The 18,950-nt window shown below is 33.1% G+C and overlaps 1 protein-coding gene across 3 annotated transcripts in view; it reads left to right on the top strand.

Moving 5' to 3' along the window:
- The window catches only part of Ift81 (intraflagellar transport 81), a 73,734-nt gene extending 61,317 nt beyond the window's left edge, over positions 1-12,417 (top strand). For 2 of the 3 annotated variants that reach the window (XM_078039188.1, XM_078039186.1), the window contains 4 exons: positions 48-119; positions 205-290; positions 5,595-5,640; positions 11,692-12,417. In XM_078039188.1, the coding sequence (XP_077895314.1) occupies positions 48-119; positions 205-290; positions 5,595-5,640; positions 11,692-11,874 (387 nt within the window). In that variant the 3' untranslated portion in view covers positions 11,875-12,417. The remainder of the gene's footprint in view (positions 1-47; positions 120-204; positions 291-5,594; positions 5,641-11,691) is intronic. The other variant, XM_040289493.2, reaches the window with a different exon arrangement.
- Positions 12,418-18,950: the final 6,533 nt, after the last annotated feature.

Raw genomic sequence — 18,950 nt, 5'->3', positions numbered from 1 at the left:
ATCTGTCTTATTCTTTCAATAATGTTGCCCATTTAAACTAATTGTAGGAAGTTAGAGGACTCCGTGAAGAATGTCTTCAAGAAGAGAGTAAATACCATTATACAAATTGTATGATTAAGGTAAGACAAAGTGGATCAGAAACTTTTCTGAGTTTTTTTTTTTTTTTAAATCAAAGATTTTCCTGAAACTTGTCTTTCTATTTAGAACCTAGAAGTTCAACTTCGTCGTGCTACTGATGAGATGAAGGCATATGTCTCTTCTGATCAACAAGAAAAAAGGAAGGCATTTAGGCAAGTGATATTTTTTCATATTGAGTTTTTAATTTCTTACTTATAGAAGTTTAATAAATAAACTAGAATTATACATATTTAGAATATTTAAATAAGCAGATGGTAAGCTATTGTTTAGGACTAAATTTTATTAAACATCTTCTGGATATTCCAGCCCTGCTACTAAATAGAAATACTTGTATTTTATTTCTTGTTTGTTTGCTTTTTTTAATATGGTAAAATATGTATAATAAAATTTACTATTTTAACTATTTCATAAGCATACATTCCCATTAGCACTTATTATATTGCAAATGCTGTGCAACCATCACTACTATATATTTTCAAAACTGATTCCTCATTGCAAACACAAACTTTTATAACCATTAAGCAAAACTCCTCATTTCCAGAAATACATATTTTTTAAAATATTTTTTTTAGTTGTAGATGGACACAATAGCTTTATTTATTTTTATATGGTGCTGAAGATCAAATCCAGTGTCTCACACATGTGAGGCAGGCTGAGCTACAGCCCAGCCCCAAATATGTATAATTTTATAGTTGCTTTTGTATGTGTGTGTGTGTGTTGGTGCTGGTGATGGAACCCGGGCCTCACATACAATGAGCAAGCTCTCTACCACTGAGCTACATCCCAATCCTATAGTTGCTTTTTTATAAGCATTAACATTCGTTTCTTTTTAAAGCCCCACATGGCTGGGACTCTTATCATCTGCCTGTTAATGGTGCAGTGTGATGACTGCATTTTAGCTAGAAACGATGTGATTGCAGTGTGCCAACATTTAAAGTGAGAAGAGTGTATAAATACTACTTAGTCCTTATATGGTGATTCTTTTTGTAATCCTAGCTTGTGGCATACTTTAATAAATCAAATCATATCTTTAAAAAGTTCATTTATAGTTGAATTGCCAGCTATAATAAAATTCAGTCATTGAACAACGTAAGCTTTATTTGCCCCTCATCACAATTCAAATGTTTTGCTCTCACAATCCAATAAGATCTTGATGTTTAGGATTCACATTTATTTGAGATTATATTTAAGATTTTGATGGGGGTTGGGATGTAGCTCAGTGGCAAAGTGTTGCCTTGCATTCGCAAAGCCCTGGGTTCGACCCCCAGTTCCAAAAAAGTCAAAAAAAAAAAAAAACACCAAAAAAAATAATAATAAGATTTAAAATTTTTTTTAAAATTTTTTTTGAGTGGCATATACATTAATACTACAAAAATAAATCTAAGAAATAGTGTCTTTGCAGAGTCTGAATGTTTATATGTATATAGTACACTGGAATGCAAGCCAGACTGAAAATGTCCTATAAACAGAGCAATGTTTTTTTCTAATATATACTCTCACACATTAAACTAAAAATGTCCTCATTCAGATTGTTTTGCTGAATGCAAATTTTGCTTTATAAATCTATATGGTCAATGCTAAGATATGAGAATAGTTCTTAAAAAATAAAAAGGTTACAGAATTAAGTTCCATTTCTTTTAGAATTATCAATATAAATAGTAAAGAAAGAAATAATTGCTCCTGAACTATCGATTTTTATTTTTATTTTTTGGTTGTGCTGGGGATTCAACCCAGGGCCTTGTACATGCAAGGCAAGAACTCTACCAACTGAGCTATACCCCCATCCCGCTCTCAACTATTGATTTTCTAATCATTTTTCTAGCAAGATGTTCTTTTTCATCATTAAAAAATCATTATAAACCTTCACTGTTCCCTACTTTTGCTGTGGAAAAATATTGTGCCAAGATTATAGCAATACATAAGAATATTATGATATTCTTTTTTTTAAGAGAGAGAGAGAGAAAGAGATTTTAATTTTTTAATATTTATTTTTTAGTTTTTGGCAAACACAACATCTTTGTTTGTGTGTGGTGCTGAGGATCGAACCCGGGCCGCATGCATGCCAGGCGAGCGCACTACCGCTTGAGCCACATCCCCAGCCCAGAATATTATGATATTCTAACCATATTAATACGTATCTAAAATACGTATTAATATGGTTAGAATCAGCATGGACACAGCATTTTTAAAAAATATTTTTTAGTTGTCAATGGACTTTTATTTTATTTATTTATATGTGGTGCTGAGAATTGAACCCAGTGCTTCACATGTGCAAGGCAAACGATCTACCACTAAGCCACATTGTTATTCCATTTTCAAATTTTACAGTTCTTTCGGTGAACCCCAAAGTATAAGAAATTAGCTTGTCTTTGAAAAATTGTTTGCTCTTAATGCTACTTAAGAAGGCAACATATCTTAGCTCAGGATACTGGAGAAGGAATCATAAAACTTTCTTCTAATCTGGTTTTTCACTTTCTAGTTGTGTGACCTTGGACAGATCACTCTATTGTCTATAAAATGAGATCATCATTTATAGAATCAAGTAATAGAATATACACAGCAGTTCTTTGGCAACTGTATAGCATGATACCTAGAGAGCAAGGCAGGCCCTGTCTGTCCTGTTTTGTACTTGAAACCCAGAGCACACCTAACACCTAATATTCTATAATATTCTCTCTCTCTCTCTCTCCCTCCCTCCCTCCCTCTTTTTTATTTAATCCAGGTCCTTTTTTTTTTTTTAAGTTGTAGATGGACACAATACCTTTATTTTATTTTTATGTGGTGCTGAGGATCAAACCCAGTGCCTCACACAAGCTAGGCAAGTGCTCTACTACTGAGCCACAACCCCAGACCCCCATAATTATTTCTTAAATAACTATTGGATTAATTTAGATTTTAGTATGTATATCATATTAATAAGCCTGTTAATATATTGAAAAATTTTTACATAATTGGAAATGTAGGAATAATTTGAACAATTCTGAGGCCTAGAAGAATAAATAAATTATCTAAAGCAATCTGAGCTATACATTCTTGTTGAGTAATATGTCATTTATATCCTTCTAGCTGTTTTTCTTTGGCAAACTGGAAAACCAAACAGTTTGACTTAGTGTCTCATAAATTTTAAGAGTAAAATTAAGTTCATCAGGAATATATTTATTCTCTTCCACCCTCATTCCTGTGCATAAATTCTACCTTGACTTAAGCTCTGTAAGGATCTTGGGTACTTTTGATTGCCATTCTCTCTATTCTACTCACTTTTGTATCCCTTTTTTGCACAAATGCATTCTCTTCATTTAGGCTGCTATATTTTCTCTTCTGGTTTATTATTTCTTAGAGTCTCAATTTTGTATTGTTTACTTTTGTTAAATACAATCTATTTACATTCAAATATAAGGTCTACAGTCTCTCTTATATTCTTTGTCATTTGTTTCTTTGTCCTCTATTCTTCAATTTTTGTCCTTGACATGTCACCCACTTTATATCTTATTTTTGTCTTGTATGGTCAAGACAATTTTTTTTTAATTTTTGACATTTTAAAAAATGTTTACATTAAAACTTATTTTTCTGTCATGTGCAAGATGAACAAATGAGAACTTACTTGAAACATCAAATCTGTCTAGATGATTAAAATGCCCATGCATGTTAAATATAGATAGTAAAATATGTGAATTTGTGAATTTCTTTTTGCTAAAATTCATATGAAATGCTGTCTTTTGGAAATGGAACTGTTAAACCACCTCTGAGCAGTATAGTACTATCTATACTTTTTCAGTGATGTGGAAGAGGTGGGAGGGAAGCAATTACAAAAGGTAATGTGTGCAGGGTACAGTGGCACACACCTGTAATTCCAGTGGCTCAGGAGGCTGAGACAGGAGGATTGCAAGTTCAAAGCTAGCTTCAGCAACTTAGTGAGGCCCTAAGCAATTCAGCGAGACCCTGATTCTAAATAAAATACAAAAAAGATATGGGGGTGTGGGTCAGTGGTTAAGTGCCCCTGAGTTCAATCCCTACTACCCCCTCCCTAGGGGGGCAAAAAAAGGAAATGTGTTAGTGTATTCATACTTAGGCATTTTAAGACATCATTTTCCTGTATTTTTTTTTTTTTTTGCATTTTGTTTTGCTGGATAAACAGTGCATATAATGAACAAATGAGTCCAAATTTTGCAACACCTAGTCTGTAGATGTTAAAGAGGTTGCCAGTGTATGACCAAGTAGTTAGTAAAATTAGCACATTTTGTACATTTGTGTTGAAATTTATAGGAAACCTTGTCCTTTGTAAATGACTTCTGGATATGAATTTGTTCAACCATCTCTAAGCATGACATATGCTTGTACTTGTCCACTGAACTGAAAGCAGAGAGGAAGGAAGTGAGAAGGAAAAGCTTCAAGGACAAAATGGTCATTATTAGAAGATACATCAGATTATAACCATTGCTAGGTGTGCAATTTTATTTACCAGTGCTGTGAATAATAGTATCTATGTTAAATGAATTAATGTTTAGGGTTCTTATGTATATATACATATATATACATATGTATATATAAAATATTTAGAAGTATTTGATATATTTAAAAGTATAGGGCTGGAGATGTGGCTCAAGCGGTAGCGCGCGCTCTCCTGGCATGCGTGCGGCCCGGGTTCGATCCTCAGCACCACATACCAACAAGGATGTTGTGTCCGCCGAGAACTAAAAAATAAATAAATAAATAAATATTAAAAATTTTCTCTCTCTCCTCTCTCACTCTCTCTTTAAAAAAAAATACAAATAAAAGTAATAGAATAAAACTTTTTCTAAACAGGTTTTAAAAACTTATTTTTATTTAGCTTACAAAAGAAAAACTTATAAAAACAAAAAGTAATCATTATGAAACAATGTGCACAGAAATTTATGCTGTCCACATGGCTGCGCCTTTTTGGTGTATGTTATGCCATTTTTTTTTCACAGACATTTGCTAATACATCTGTATAAACATTTTCCCCTCTATAGGCATTCAGTTTGTTTGTTTGCAGATTTATTTCTATTCTAAGCACTGGAGGGAGTTTTTTTGTCATGTGATTTCCTAGAAATAGAATTGCAGAATTATATACTATTTAATGTTTAAAATGGGTATTCTTTCTCCTTCCTGCAAGCCTTGTTAAAGTATAATTTAAAATAGGTTGCCATTGTTTTAAGGGTATAATAACCAGAAAAGCACTTAACATCTTAATTCTCTTAATTACCTTTGCAATGTTTTGTCTTCTTTTTTTTTTTTTTCCTTAAATTACTGTTTGCTAGAACTGATTGAAGACAGGGAAACAAAAAGTGTTTGAAAATGGATTTCATTCTGACTCTAGTACCCATTTTAAACTATTTTGACTAATATATTTAGATAGGTCTGTTAATTTATAATTTAGTTGTATGATTAAATCAATTGAAGTAAATTGAAACTAAATCATTATGTTGACTCCTTAGGGAACAGTATACCAAAAATATTGCTGAACAAGAAAACCTTGGAAAGGTGAGAATTATTTTTTTCTTTTTAATATATCTAACTAATTCAGGCTTTTAGTTCATGGTTATGATGTTGTTCTTTTTAAAAGGTTATAGTATAGTTTTTTTTAAGGGAAATTGTTAATTTTTTTTATAGATGAAGACCGTTCCTTAGGAAGTCAGGGCTGCAGGTGTAGTTCAGTGCTAGAGCACTTGCCTAGCATGCATGAGGCCCTGAGTTCAATTCCCAGCACAAAAACAACAACAAAACAAAAAGAAAGAAAGAAAATCCATTGTGCCTTCTTTTATTTTTATTTATTTATTTATTGGTGCTTGGAATCAAATTCAGGGCCTTGTGCATGCTAGTCAAGCACTCTACCACTGAGCTACAGTCCTAACTCTACAGCAGAATTTTGGAGGAAAAAAATCATCTAGCTTTAAATAACAGTGCAGAATAAGATTCTTATTATAGTTTTCAGATTATTCTCACATTTTTCTATTTATGAAATATACATATAGTTATTCATTTATTTTATTTAATAAAGACAAAGCCTTCTATGTACTGGTTTAAGCCCTTTACAAACATTGATTCATTTAACATAGACAACTGAAAAACCTTATGGATTAGCTATTGACAAAACAAAATACCTGAAAAAAAACTATTGGTTTCAGGCCTGTGACGAGAGTACTAGACGACAATGGCAGGGAGTCTATAGCAGAGCAAACTGCTAACCTCATGAGGAAGCAATAGAGAAAGACTAGAATTAGGTCCCACAGTCTCCTTTAAGAGCATGCCTCTGGTGTCCTACTTCCTAAAGGTTTTACCACCTCCCAATAACACTACCCTAGGGAACCAAGGCTTTAACACATGGACCGTTGGGGGAATATTCAAGATCTAAACTACAGCACCTTACTTAAAATATTCAGCTCCCCAAATTATCTGAGGACTACTAAAATAGGAGTTTATGACTGAGTCTTGTTTTCTCAGTTCTCTGAGCCATTCCTACTAAAAGAGGTGGTAGGTACTAAAGGCCTTGACCATCAGGATTAAATAACTAACCAATTAATTATTGGAATTGACTTCATATAGCAACATGCTTTAACAACACTAACCATGTCATTCTTAGAGGAAAAAAAGACCTCTGTCAGAAGAAAGATGACCGATTATTGACTGGGGTCCTGAATAAGCCCCCTAACAACTTTATTTCTTCATGTTTAAACTGAAATAGGTAGATGAGAAACTTAAAAATTAAATCACCAAGATGTGTTCTGAGGTCATCATCAGTGATTTTAAGCCTGTTGTATGATGAAGGCTAACCATGTTTCATAATCCCCATATCTTCTCTTTCTTTAAATATCCAATCAATGTTCAAATTTCACCACTTGTCTCTTATATGAGTCAGCATCTTAATAAGAGTTCATATATTTTTATTAGTTGATTAATTTCTTGAGTTTCTTCTTTTCTAGGGTTATTTTAGTTTCACTATTGAAAATCAAGTTTTCTTAGATTTTCTAATTATCAAGTTTGTAGCATCATCATTGTTCAGCTGCAATTTTTCTTTTACAATGCTGACCATGTATGGGTATCTAATTTCACTGTAAAAATTCTTGAGTGTGCAACATGGAAATAATTTCATTTATACACTATATATATATATATATATATATATATATATATATGTAAAATTGAAGCTTGTCCATTCTTAAAGTACAAATGAGAAAAGTATGGCTTTGTTTCAGTCTTAATGCATTTATACTGACTAGCTGTTGATCTGACTCAGTAAATTGCTCATGGAAAAATTATTTGTCCTTATTTACATTTTCTGGTCTGAATTATTATAAAATATACATGTGTCTATGATTTTATATAAAAGCTAAATTAGCTCCTAGAAACTGATAAGTAATATTCTAAAGGTGATCTTCAGAAAAACAAATGTTATAGAAAACAGTAGAGTAGTTGCTAAATAGGTAGAGGTAGTCTTCATTGTTAAAAAACAATCTTATTATAGAAAATTTCAAAACTATATAAAAAGTGGAGAAAATATCCATGTATACCCATTACTTATCTTCAATAATTAAACTCCTGGCCAGTCTTGCTTTATATATAGTCTTACCTATTGCCCCCAATTTTTTCATCTGGTCATATTTTAGTATGTGTCATAAAGACTCCTTTTGAAGATAACTATAAAACATTCTCATACCAAAAATAATATAACTATAATTTCATAATATTCAGTAATCTATTTCAGACTTCACCAGTTTTTTTTAATATCATTATTTTATTTATTTATTTATTTATTTTTGTATGTGGTGCTGAGGATTGAACCCTGTGCCTCACACATGCCAGGCAAGCGTTCTACCACTGAGCTGCAACCTCAGCCCCTGTTTCTTTGTTTTTTTAATGACTCATTTGTTTGAATCAAGATCTAATAAAACTCCTTGCATTGCTATGTAATCTCTTCTTCACCAATTTATTCATCCATCTTTTTTCCTTGGAGTTTGTTGAAAGAAAAAAAAGTCTAGTCATTGGTCCTGATGAGTTTCCAACACTTTGAATTTTGCTGTGATATCAATCAGAATGTTTTTCTGTCCCCAGTATATCCTGTGAATTTCTAAATGTTTTTTGATATTTGACAAGAATACCTCATAGGTTGTGGTTCTTCTATCAGAAGGCTTTCTTCTTGTGATATAGGCAGACATTCATAATCAATTCCTAGATACATAATTCATGATGGGCAAAATGGTGGCATTCTAATTAAGTTGTTCCCTCTCCATTTAATTATATAAAGTGCAACTAATCTTTATCAACCATTTAGTTAACTTGAGGTACAGATCATATAAGAAAGGCAGAATAACCACTTGACTCACTTTTTTTCTTGAAGCTTGTCCATTCTTAAAGTACAAATGAGAAAAGCTTTGTTTCAGTCTTAATGCATTTATACTGACTAGCTGTCATTTTTCTGGTTTTCAAAATGATGAGTTGAATCCTTCAAAAGTATCTATGACTTCCACATTGACTATCTTTGGTATATTTCTGTTGTAATTATTATTATTATAAGTGCTCAAATTATCACCTATTTGGGCAGTGAGAGTTTCTAGAATTCAGTTTCTGAATCCTTTTGAAATAACAGTAGACTTTGATGGCTTCTTTATTTTCTGGTGTGACAAAGGTGAACCTAGAGTTCTTATACATATCCTGTTCCAAACCTAGACTCAGCCATTTCTTTAAGAAGCACTTATTTGTTCTGGTTTGTGATTTGTAAATAAATGGCTAATAGCCATTTTTAATTATTACATTAATGAGAGTAAATAAATTAAAGGAAACTTTCTAAAGCTGATTCCTCATTTACAAGACAACTTATGAATTCTATGTGTGCAATTCCTTTATAGAATTCCTTAAGGAAAAAAAAAGGAATAATGTTCATGTTTAAAGACATGTTTTTGAATAAAGTTATAAACAATATTTTGTGTTTGGGATTCAGTATGATTGTGAATAATTGACTTGCATCCAAAGAGTTCATTTTAAATAATATGAAAATATTCTTTTAATTCTCTTATTTTGAAAAATATCTGAATGGATACCAATGTGAACAGAAATATTTGTCAAGCCTTGACTCCTATTAAAGACCCAAATTAAATTAACAGATCTAATTAAAGATTATTCTTTGATTGGAGAGGTGTGCCTCAGTGATAGGGCACATGCTTAGCATGTGCAGGGTCCTGAGTTTGATCCCCAGCACCAAAAAAAATAAAATAAAATTATTTTACCCTTCCAATGTAGTGTCCTGCTGCAAATCTTTGAGGATAGTGAGACCCTGTCTCCAAATAAAAAGTGGTAGCAGCAATTTGTCATTTAAGCAAAATGAGCCAATGACTAGGTTTTCCCCAATTTCCATACAGTAGCATTTAAAAAACAAAGCTCCTTAATCTTAAACAAAGGTTCTAGAATAGATCTAAGTTTTCAAGGCAAACACAGATTAACTAGTAGACAGGACATTCATAGACATCCTCAGGCTAATTGAGTCTCCCCTTTTCCTTTAAAGAACAATGAAACCCAATTTAGCAAGGCCCTAAGCAACTCGGTGAGACCCTATCTCCAAATAAAAATTCAAAAAGGGCTAGGGATGTGGCTCAGTGTTTGAGCCCCCTTAGGTCAATTCCTGGTACAAAACAAAACAATTTCTTGTACTTCATAATTAAAAACAAAATAAATCTGTATTAAATGACAATAAGCTTTCAAATATATACTAAAGTCAGTTGTACTCAGGAAGTTACAGGTTTCAAACATACATACAGTTGTATAGCAAATTAAATTTAATATTTCTTACACAAAATAGTATCCACATTCTGTCTTTGGTTCTTTAAATAACTTTTACAGAGGGCTGGGGATGTGGCTCAAGCGGTAGCGCGCTCGCCTGGCATGCGTGCGGCCCGGGTTCGATCCTCAGCACCACATACCAACAAAGATGTTGTGTCCGCCAAGAACTAAAAAATAAATATTAAAAATTCTCTCTCTCTCTCTCTCTCTCTCTCTCTCTCTCTCTCTCTCTCTCTCTCTCCCCTCTCTCACTCTTTCTTTAAAAATAAATAAATAAATAAATAAATAAATAACTTTTACAGGTTATTAGGATTTTTGACAAGGGAATTATTCCAATAATACAAAAAAGTTATAGTTTAAGTTGTATCTTAATTTAAAATCATGCTCAGAACTCTTAAAATTCTTGGTTTGCTTTAATGTCCTTTCCAAATACTTTTAAGAGGATAAAAATGTTTGTTGTAAGATACATTATGTATAACATATAAACTTAAATAGATGTATTCATATGCTAGGTATGGCATAAAAATTATGCTGATTATATTTTAAATTTACACATTTTTAATTCTACTTTGTTTTCTCTTGCTATTTACTGTTAACTTTGCTTTCATTATCCATAGCTGGGGTGGATAGTATTTAATAAGTGACTTGAATCTTCAGCTTAGTTTATCCTCTTATTTGGACGAGTACCTACCACCATTCTCATTTGTCCTTAGATTAGCTAGTAGATCTACCCTGTGCTAAAAGAGGAAAAGATGAGGATGTTCCTCTGTGTAACCTGCTTCCATGTCTTTGCGTGTTTTTCTCTCCCTCTTGGTGATTTTCCTCATACTCCATGTCAGTGTAGATATTTCTGTCACACTGTTTCCTTATATGTACACTGTTGTTGTCTTCTCTCTGTTCGCCTCCTTCTTCCTTCCCCCATCCCTCCTCTCCTTCCTCCTTCTCACCTCACCTCCTCTCTACCACATCTTTCATTGTCTTTTGAGTTTGTGTTGACCTTCCTTTCAGTCAGCCTTCCTTAATCTCCCATAATGTAGAATCTAAATTATTTTGTAATTAATTGAAAAAAATTTTTTTACTTATGTTTATAGTTTTAGAATCAACAAGTAAAATAGTTTTGGCAACTGGAATTTTCTAGTTTGTTAGTAACAAAATAAATTCTGAGAAGGATTCTGGCCTACTAAATGCTATGTTTTTTGTTTTTTGGTTTTTTTTTTTAAATAATCCCTATGTCTTCCCCTTAGGAATATGTATATAATTGATTAGTTTGAACATACAGAGGGCATATACTGTTTCAGGAAGAATATAACATCTAGTAATAACAGCAACATACATAATATATGATAGCTTAGCAAGTATTTTCATATATATTGACATGTGAAAAATATTATAAGGGCCAGATAATTTTATTGTCCACTATTATTAGCCATAATTGACAACTGAGAAAACAGGTTCAAAGAACTTGCTTCCTCTAGTGACAAAGCTAAAGTTAAGACTCATCTTTTGACTTCCAAAATCTGTATTCTATACCATTACACTATTCTATTTTCCTAATTCCCTTTATTTTCCCCTCTCTTTTTTTTATATTGTTCTGTTTAATATAAGGTTGTTCTACATCTACCTTAAACTTAATTAGCTTTAATAATCTCAGTCGACATGTTGTAGGAGAACCAAAGCATTCCATATTCCTCTGACTTACAACAATAGAAATAAATTCCTATAACTGAGATTTAATTATTCTTGATTTTTTTTAAATGATAGAAACTCCGGGAAAAACAAAAAGCTGTACGAGAAAGTCATGGTCCAAACATGAAGCAAGCAAAAATGTGGCGTGATTTTGAACAATTGATGGAATGTAAAAAACAGTGCTTTCTGAAACAACAAAGCCAAACCTCCATTGGTCAGGTAATTCAGGAGGGAGGAGAGGATCGACTGATCCTCTGAATATGTATGTCATCTTTTGGGATTTTAGTTGAAATTACCAGAAATAAGTATAATCTCATAATGTATTTCTTTTCTTGAAAGTGATTTGTACAACATTTTGCTTTCTGATTAGCCATTCATTATTAAGTTTTCTTGGGAAATAAAATTAGGATATATTTAGGTTTCAAAGCTTTTTTAATATAAAAAAAGACTTTTATAGTTTTGCTTAGTTTAGACGTCAATGGTGTCTTCTGAGTTTTATGAGACAGGAGACTAAGTTAACTATCTGTAAATGTAAACATATATCCATTAAGAAACATGTAGTTTTTTAAAACTGTAATAACCCCAATGGCTTAATGTTTCTCTTAATCTTTTTTTAACTTTAGAGGAATCTTTTAGGAACTAATATCTCTTGTTTTGAAGAAACATTTATCTGAAGTTCAGCAATTCCTACAGTTTCACTTCACTTTCTTTTTCTTCTGTAAAATGCAAGAAAATTTAATATTTTGACTAACGTATTTGTTCTATTCATGTAATTTGAAGGCAAATAAAACTTGGTGCATATATCATGGTTATTTATTTTAAAACTGTATAGTTGTCTTGTGTCAAAATTTATTCTTTTTAATTAGGTACTCACATTCTAATACTAAAGGATTATTATTTCCACAAAAATCTATTTATAGGTTTAAATAATCTGATAGTTTGGGATGGTTATTTTACGAATAAAAATTGTCATAAAATGTAGTTGTTATCATGTGCTAAAAAAATTAGCATAAGGTTCCTGATGAAATTCAAGAATTCAAAATGCTTCCAGCCTCTGTTTCATTTGGATAAGGTACTTGAAGATTTCTTTGGTTTTCCTTAAAGAAAGATAATAAATTCATATGCTTTGCTTGACTTCATTTTGATTTCAGTATATTTTTCAAAATATCTTGCCTTTAGATTTGAAAACTTAGATTTCATATTGTTAGTATGTCCATCTTAGGCCAGTTCTTTTTAACTATCCTAAAAAAAATAAATAAAATAAATATATACATTTGTATATGTGTATGTGTTTTGTTTCTACCCTAAGTAAAGTACATAAGCTTAGATCTCTTTGCTCCAAGTGTGCTCTGCTTTTTTAGTTATAGATGGACACAATATCTCTACTTATTTATTTTTATGTGGTGCTAAGGATTGAACCCAGTGCCTCACATATGCAGGGCAGGTGCTCTATAACTGAGCCACAAACCCAGCCGTACTTTTTTTTTTTTTTATTGTGGTTGGATACAATATCTTTATTTATTTATCTTTATGCGGTACTGAGGATCTATCCCAGGTCCTCACACATTCGAGACGATAGGTCTACCACTGAGCCACAACCCCAGCCCCATGATCTATTTTTTTTTAATATTTATTTTTTAGTTGTGGTTGACACAATACCTTTATTTTATTTATTTATTTTTTATGTGATGCTAAGGATCGAACCCAGGGCCCCACATGTGCTAGGCAAGCACTTTACTTTGAGCCACAACCCCAGCAGCCCCCCCACCCCAACCTGTGATCTACTTTTAATATTTGTTTGAAAGCTGCTTTTTTAATATTTATTTTTTAGTTGGACACAATATCTTTATTTATTTATTTATTTTTATGTGGTACTGAGGATCGAACCCAAGGCCTCGCACACGCTAGATGAGCACTCTTGCTGAGCCACAACCCCAGCCCCTCTCTTTTTTAAAATACTTTTTTTAGTTGTAGATGGACTCAATACCTTTATTTTATTTATGTATTTATTTGTTTTATGTGGTGCTAAGGGTCGAACCCAGTGCCTCACACATGCTAGGCAAGCACTCTACCACTGAGCTACAATCCCAGCCCCAAAACCTTCTTAATTCAATTATCATTTTTGGACATTGCGATAGTATTTGTGTAGTATTGGCTACAGGCTTATTTTTTTAAAGCCAGTAGAAAGTGATGCTTCAATAATCAGAATGTTAATTCCTTTGTAATATTTAAAAGACTAGATGCTGGGGCTTGGGATTGCATATAAATAAATGAATAAAATAAAAGTCCATCAACATCTAAAAAATATTTTTTAAAAAGAATAGATCCTGGGGACTGGGATGTGGCTCAAGCGGTAGCGCGCTCGCCTAGCATGCGTGCGGCCCGGGTTCGATCCTCAGCAGCACCACATACCAACAAAGATGTTGTGTCCGCCGAGAATTAAGAAAAAATAAATAAATGTTAAAATTCTTTCTCTCTCTCTGTCCCCCTCTCTCACTCTCTAAAAAAAAATAAAAAATAAAAAAATAAAAAAAATTTAAAAAAAAGAATAGATCCTTTTTACAGAAGTAGCATTTCATTTTATTCCCCCAAAAGAGTCAATTCAAAAGCTTATTAAACATAGTGATTTTTTTTTCATCCCTCCTCTATCTTTGGTGATCCTCTCAAGTTTTAAAATTTTTAACAACAGATATTCCAAAGAATGCTTACAATTCTACCTATTTGATCATTACTTGCCATCTTTATTCTACACAGAAAGAGTATGTGGATTAAACATGAAGGCAGCTCCAAAATTATTAACTGAAGCAGAATATCATTATTACTTCAAGGAAAGCAAATCGAAAAGAAAACTCTGAAAGTACAAAGTTATTTATAGTTTTTATGTAACAGTGGACATTTAGTAATGCAGCTTAATGGGTTTCGTGCAGTGACTTTCCACTCTTGTGATTTGATTGGAACATTAAAGAGCTTTGACTAACTCTTGACAGTTTTTGACAGCTGGCACTTATGGAAGAAGAGCTTATTACATTTTTCCTTCAGGATTAATACTCTAGCTGGCTAATTGATGAGAGCACTTAATCACTTTAGAAAATAATTTATCTTTCACATGATGGCCCAAATAAAGGAAAAAAATGTAGCCTGAGAAATCTGCCTCTATGTTCACAGATTTCCTTCTCTTAGGGCTTGGTGCTGCCAACTGTTGCCTAGGACTGACTGTGTCAACTGTGACTCAAAAGGCCATTGCTGCTTTTGCTCTCTGTTGATTCAGGAAACAGTCCAACTTTAAAGGTTATCTTTTAAGAAGAATCTTATAGTAGGAAGGTATATTTTCTGTTAACAACTGATTCAAGGTCATGTATTTTCCAGGTTCAGAGAGTGTGCCAGAGGATTTTAGAACGTTGTACAAAGGCACATGAAAATCAACTCAGCAATTACAGAACAGCTGCCTTTTTCTTTAATAATTCTATCATTTTGCTTTAATTCAATAGGCAGTAATATTAAAATAAGTCATTTAATTAAACTGTCAAATAAATGCAAATGACCAGACATGGTAGTATATACCTGTAATCCTAGGGATTACTCAGGAGGCTGAGGCAGGAGGATAGCAAGTTTGAAGCCAGCCTTAGCAACTTAGTGAGACTCTGTTTCAAAATTAAAAGTAAAAAAGGACTGGGTATGTAACTCAATGGTAGAGTGCCCTGGGTTTAATCTCTAGTACCATAAATAAATGCAAATATATTATTTTTCCTGATTATTAGCATATAGGACATGTATACATTGTTTGAAAATTTTTAATCTCTGCATCTTTCAGGTGTATAAGTTTTTAAATTAAGAAATACATAGCTCTTTTTGATAATTTAAGGAAAAAAGGCTGGATATGTATTCTAATTGAAAACAGAAATTAGCAGAATTATCCAGAACTGAGTATAAAATATGTACAAATGGGTAACTTACCAAAACTGCCTTTACAAAGGCAAAGTTTATGTTGAAAAATGACTTTGTATGGAGGTGTGTGTCTTGCAGAAACTTTATATAAAACATTCACTCAATGTTAGTAACTGACGAATGTGAATAAAAAGACTTGTTTCCGCAAAGAGTTCTAAATGCTTACATCATTCCTCTTGCTTGGCCTGAAAGAGTCTAGCCCTAGGAAGTGGGTGAGATGGCATCCTGATGATTAAATGACCTTAATCTTGATTGTATCAGTAGTCTCTCCCATTGTTGTAGGGTGGTGAGATTTAGATTGTATATACAGGTCCTTCTTTTTTAGATAATAAATGGCAGCAGAAGAATAAAGTATGTCTTTAGTAAATATGTAATTGTGGGCTGGGATTGTAGCCCAGTGGTCGAGTGCTTGCCTAGCATGTGAGAGGTCCTGGATTCGATTCTCAGTACCACATATTAATAAATAAAATAAAGGTGCATTGGCAACTAAAAATATATATTTAATATATACATGTATATATAATTTTTTCTCCACTCAGACTAGCTTAGCTCTTCCTTCCCTTTCTTTTTTTAATTTTTTTTTAGTTGTAGATGGACACAATACCTTTATTTTGTTTATTTATTTTTATATGGTACTGAGAATCCAACCCAGTGCTTCACACGTGCTAGGCAAGTACTCTACCTCTGAGCCATAACCCCAGCTCTCCTTCCCTTCCTTTCACTACAACAATTTAATTAGAGCTGTTTCGTGTGTGGCTCCCTAGCACGAGGCGAGTATTTTGTCTGGAGAGATTGGAGAGAGATCATTAAAAGTTATCTATGTGTTTTTGATCTTTGACTATCCTGTCTTAAGACGTCTTAAAAAAGAAAGTTGACTGTAATTATGGTTTAGTCCTACAACCTTGCAAAAGAAGTCAAAATAAGGATCAAGGAAGCATTTTTTAGAGTCTTGGACAACCACATACTTTCTGCTCCCATGCTCCCTCTTTTGGCAAACTGGAAGTACTTTCTTGGCAAACTGATAATTTCACAATTTTCTTTCTAGAATTGCCGAGAGGCTTGAGTCACCACTCTTGGGTTTACTGCTATGGAAAATCACTATTCAGAACAAAGGAAGAAATTAAAGATTTCTGTTTTTCAGTGAAAGTCTGAGCTTGCACCTTAGTTCAGGGCCTAACAGTAGGTTCCTAGCAAGGCTACTGCTTAATACCACACATGATAACCTGGTATATGATGTAGAATTTTGGAGCTTCAAAGGATCCGAAGAATGATTCATGTAATTGTTTATTAGATGTGGACCTTTGAGAGGTTTCTCTCACCTCTCTCCAGCAGAAAATCAGTTCTGTAGTGCTTGTGGCAAATTGTTTTCTAGCCTCAGAGAAACCACAGTGCAGCTCATTCCTCATGAGGGAGCCTGTTCCGTTGTTAAAGAGCACACACAGCCTGAATGGTGCTTGGTCTGAAAGTGAAGCAAACTTACAGAGGAAGAACTTTGTTAAAACTTCAATACGTAGGGGCTGAGGATGTGGCTCAAGCGGTAGCGCGCTCCCCTGGCATGCGTGCAACCCAGGTTCGATCCTCAGCACCACATACCAACAAAGATGTTGTGTCCGCCGAGAACTAAAAAAAATAAAAAAATATTAAGAATTCTCTCTTTAAAAAAAAAAAACTTCAATATGTAAAGCAGGACTTAACAAATTTTATTTTCTGAAGCTCTGAATGATGATGATGATGATAAATAAGAAAGCAACTGGCTCGTTATTAAGCATTCAGTGTGTACCAGGCACAGTGCTAAGTGCTTTATGAGCATGACCCAATGGAAATATCACAACCTATGAGGAAAGTACAATTATTTCCATTTTATAGATGAGGAAACTAAAGCACAGAGTCTATACTGGGTGTATATTTGCAAAAAGGTAATGTCCACTTATGATCTATAATATAGCATGAAATTATTTTAGTGCTTAGAATAACTTTTTTTAAATTTATTTTTCAGTTTTCGGTGGACACGACATCTTTATTTTATTTTTATGTGGTGTTGAGGATCGAACCCAGTGCCCCACGCATGCCAGGCGAGCATGCTACCGCTTGAGCCACATCCCCAGTCCCTAGAATAACTTTTGAAAAATGTGTTCACTGGGCTGTGGCTGTGGCTTAGTGGTAGAGTGCTTGCCTAGCATGTATGAGGCTCTGGGTTTGAATCTCACCACCTCATAAAAATAAATAAATAAGACAAAGGTATCTATCTACAACTATAAAAAATAAAAATAAAAAAATGTGTTTGCTTACTGTAGCTAAAGAACAAACTGTACTAAATGATTAAAATAAGCACTACCACCCAGATAAGTAAGTTATACTGAAAATGAATGACAAATAAATGCATACAAGAAATGAGTTTTAATACAGGGCAAACTGAAGCCTTATAAGTTATTGTTTAAATCTCTGTGAAACAAAATTCAAAGTATATCAAGTACTTAGGCATTAGACTACAAACACTGTGCCTAATAGAAGAAAAAGTGGGCCCAAATCTACATCATGTCGGCTTAAGATCTGACTTCCTTACTAAGACCCCTAAGGCACAAGAAATAAAGAGTCAACAAATGGGATGGAATCAAACTAAAAAGCTGATTCATAACAAAGGAAACAAGAATGTGACAAGAGAGCCTGCAGAATGGGAGAAAATATTTACCACCTCTACCTCAGATAGAGCATTAATCTAGGATATATAAAGAATTCAAAAAACTTAATAACAAACAAACAATTAATAAGTGGGCAAAGAAACTGAACAGGCACTTCACAAAATAAATATGATCAGTCAACAAATACATGAAAAAATGTTCAACATCTCTATCAGAGAAATGCAAATTAAAACCAAACTGAGATTTCATCTAATTCCAGAATGGCAATTATCAAGAATACAAGCAACAATAAATGTTGATGAGGACGTGGGGGAAAAGGTATACTCAATACAATGCTGGTGGGACTTCAAATTATGGAAATTCGTTATGGAAATTCTTCAGAATTTTAGTATGGAGATTCTTCAGAAAACTTGGAATGGAACCATTTGACCTAGCTATCCCACTCCTCAGTTTATTCCCAAAGGACTTAAAATCAGCATACTACAGTAATGAAGCCATATCAATGTTTACAGCAGCTCAATTCACAATAGCTAAACTATGGAATCAACCTAGGTGCCCTTCAACAGATGAATGGATAAAGAAAATGTGGTATGTATATACTTGACCTTAAAGAAGAATGACATTATGGCATTTGCTGGTAAATGGAGAGATCTGGAGAATATCATGCTAAATGAAATAAGCCAATCCCCCAAAACCAAAGGCTGAATGTTTTCTCTGATATGCAGATGCTAAATCACAATAAGTGGGTAG

Source organism: Ictidomys tridecemlineatus, chromosome 2 (assembly GCF_052094955.1).
Source record: "Ictidomys tridecemlineatus isolate mIctTri1 chromosome 2, mIctTri1.hap1, whole genome shotgun sequence".
NCBI classification, from domain to species: Eukaryota; Metazoa; Chordata; class Mammalia; order Rodentia; family Sciuridae; genus Ictidomys; species Ictidomys tridecemlineatus.
The sequence above is the reverse complement of the archived record's forward strand: the minus strand, read 5'-3'. Positions and strand labels throughout refer to the sequence as shown.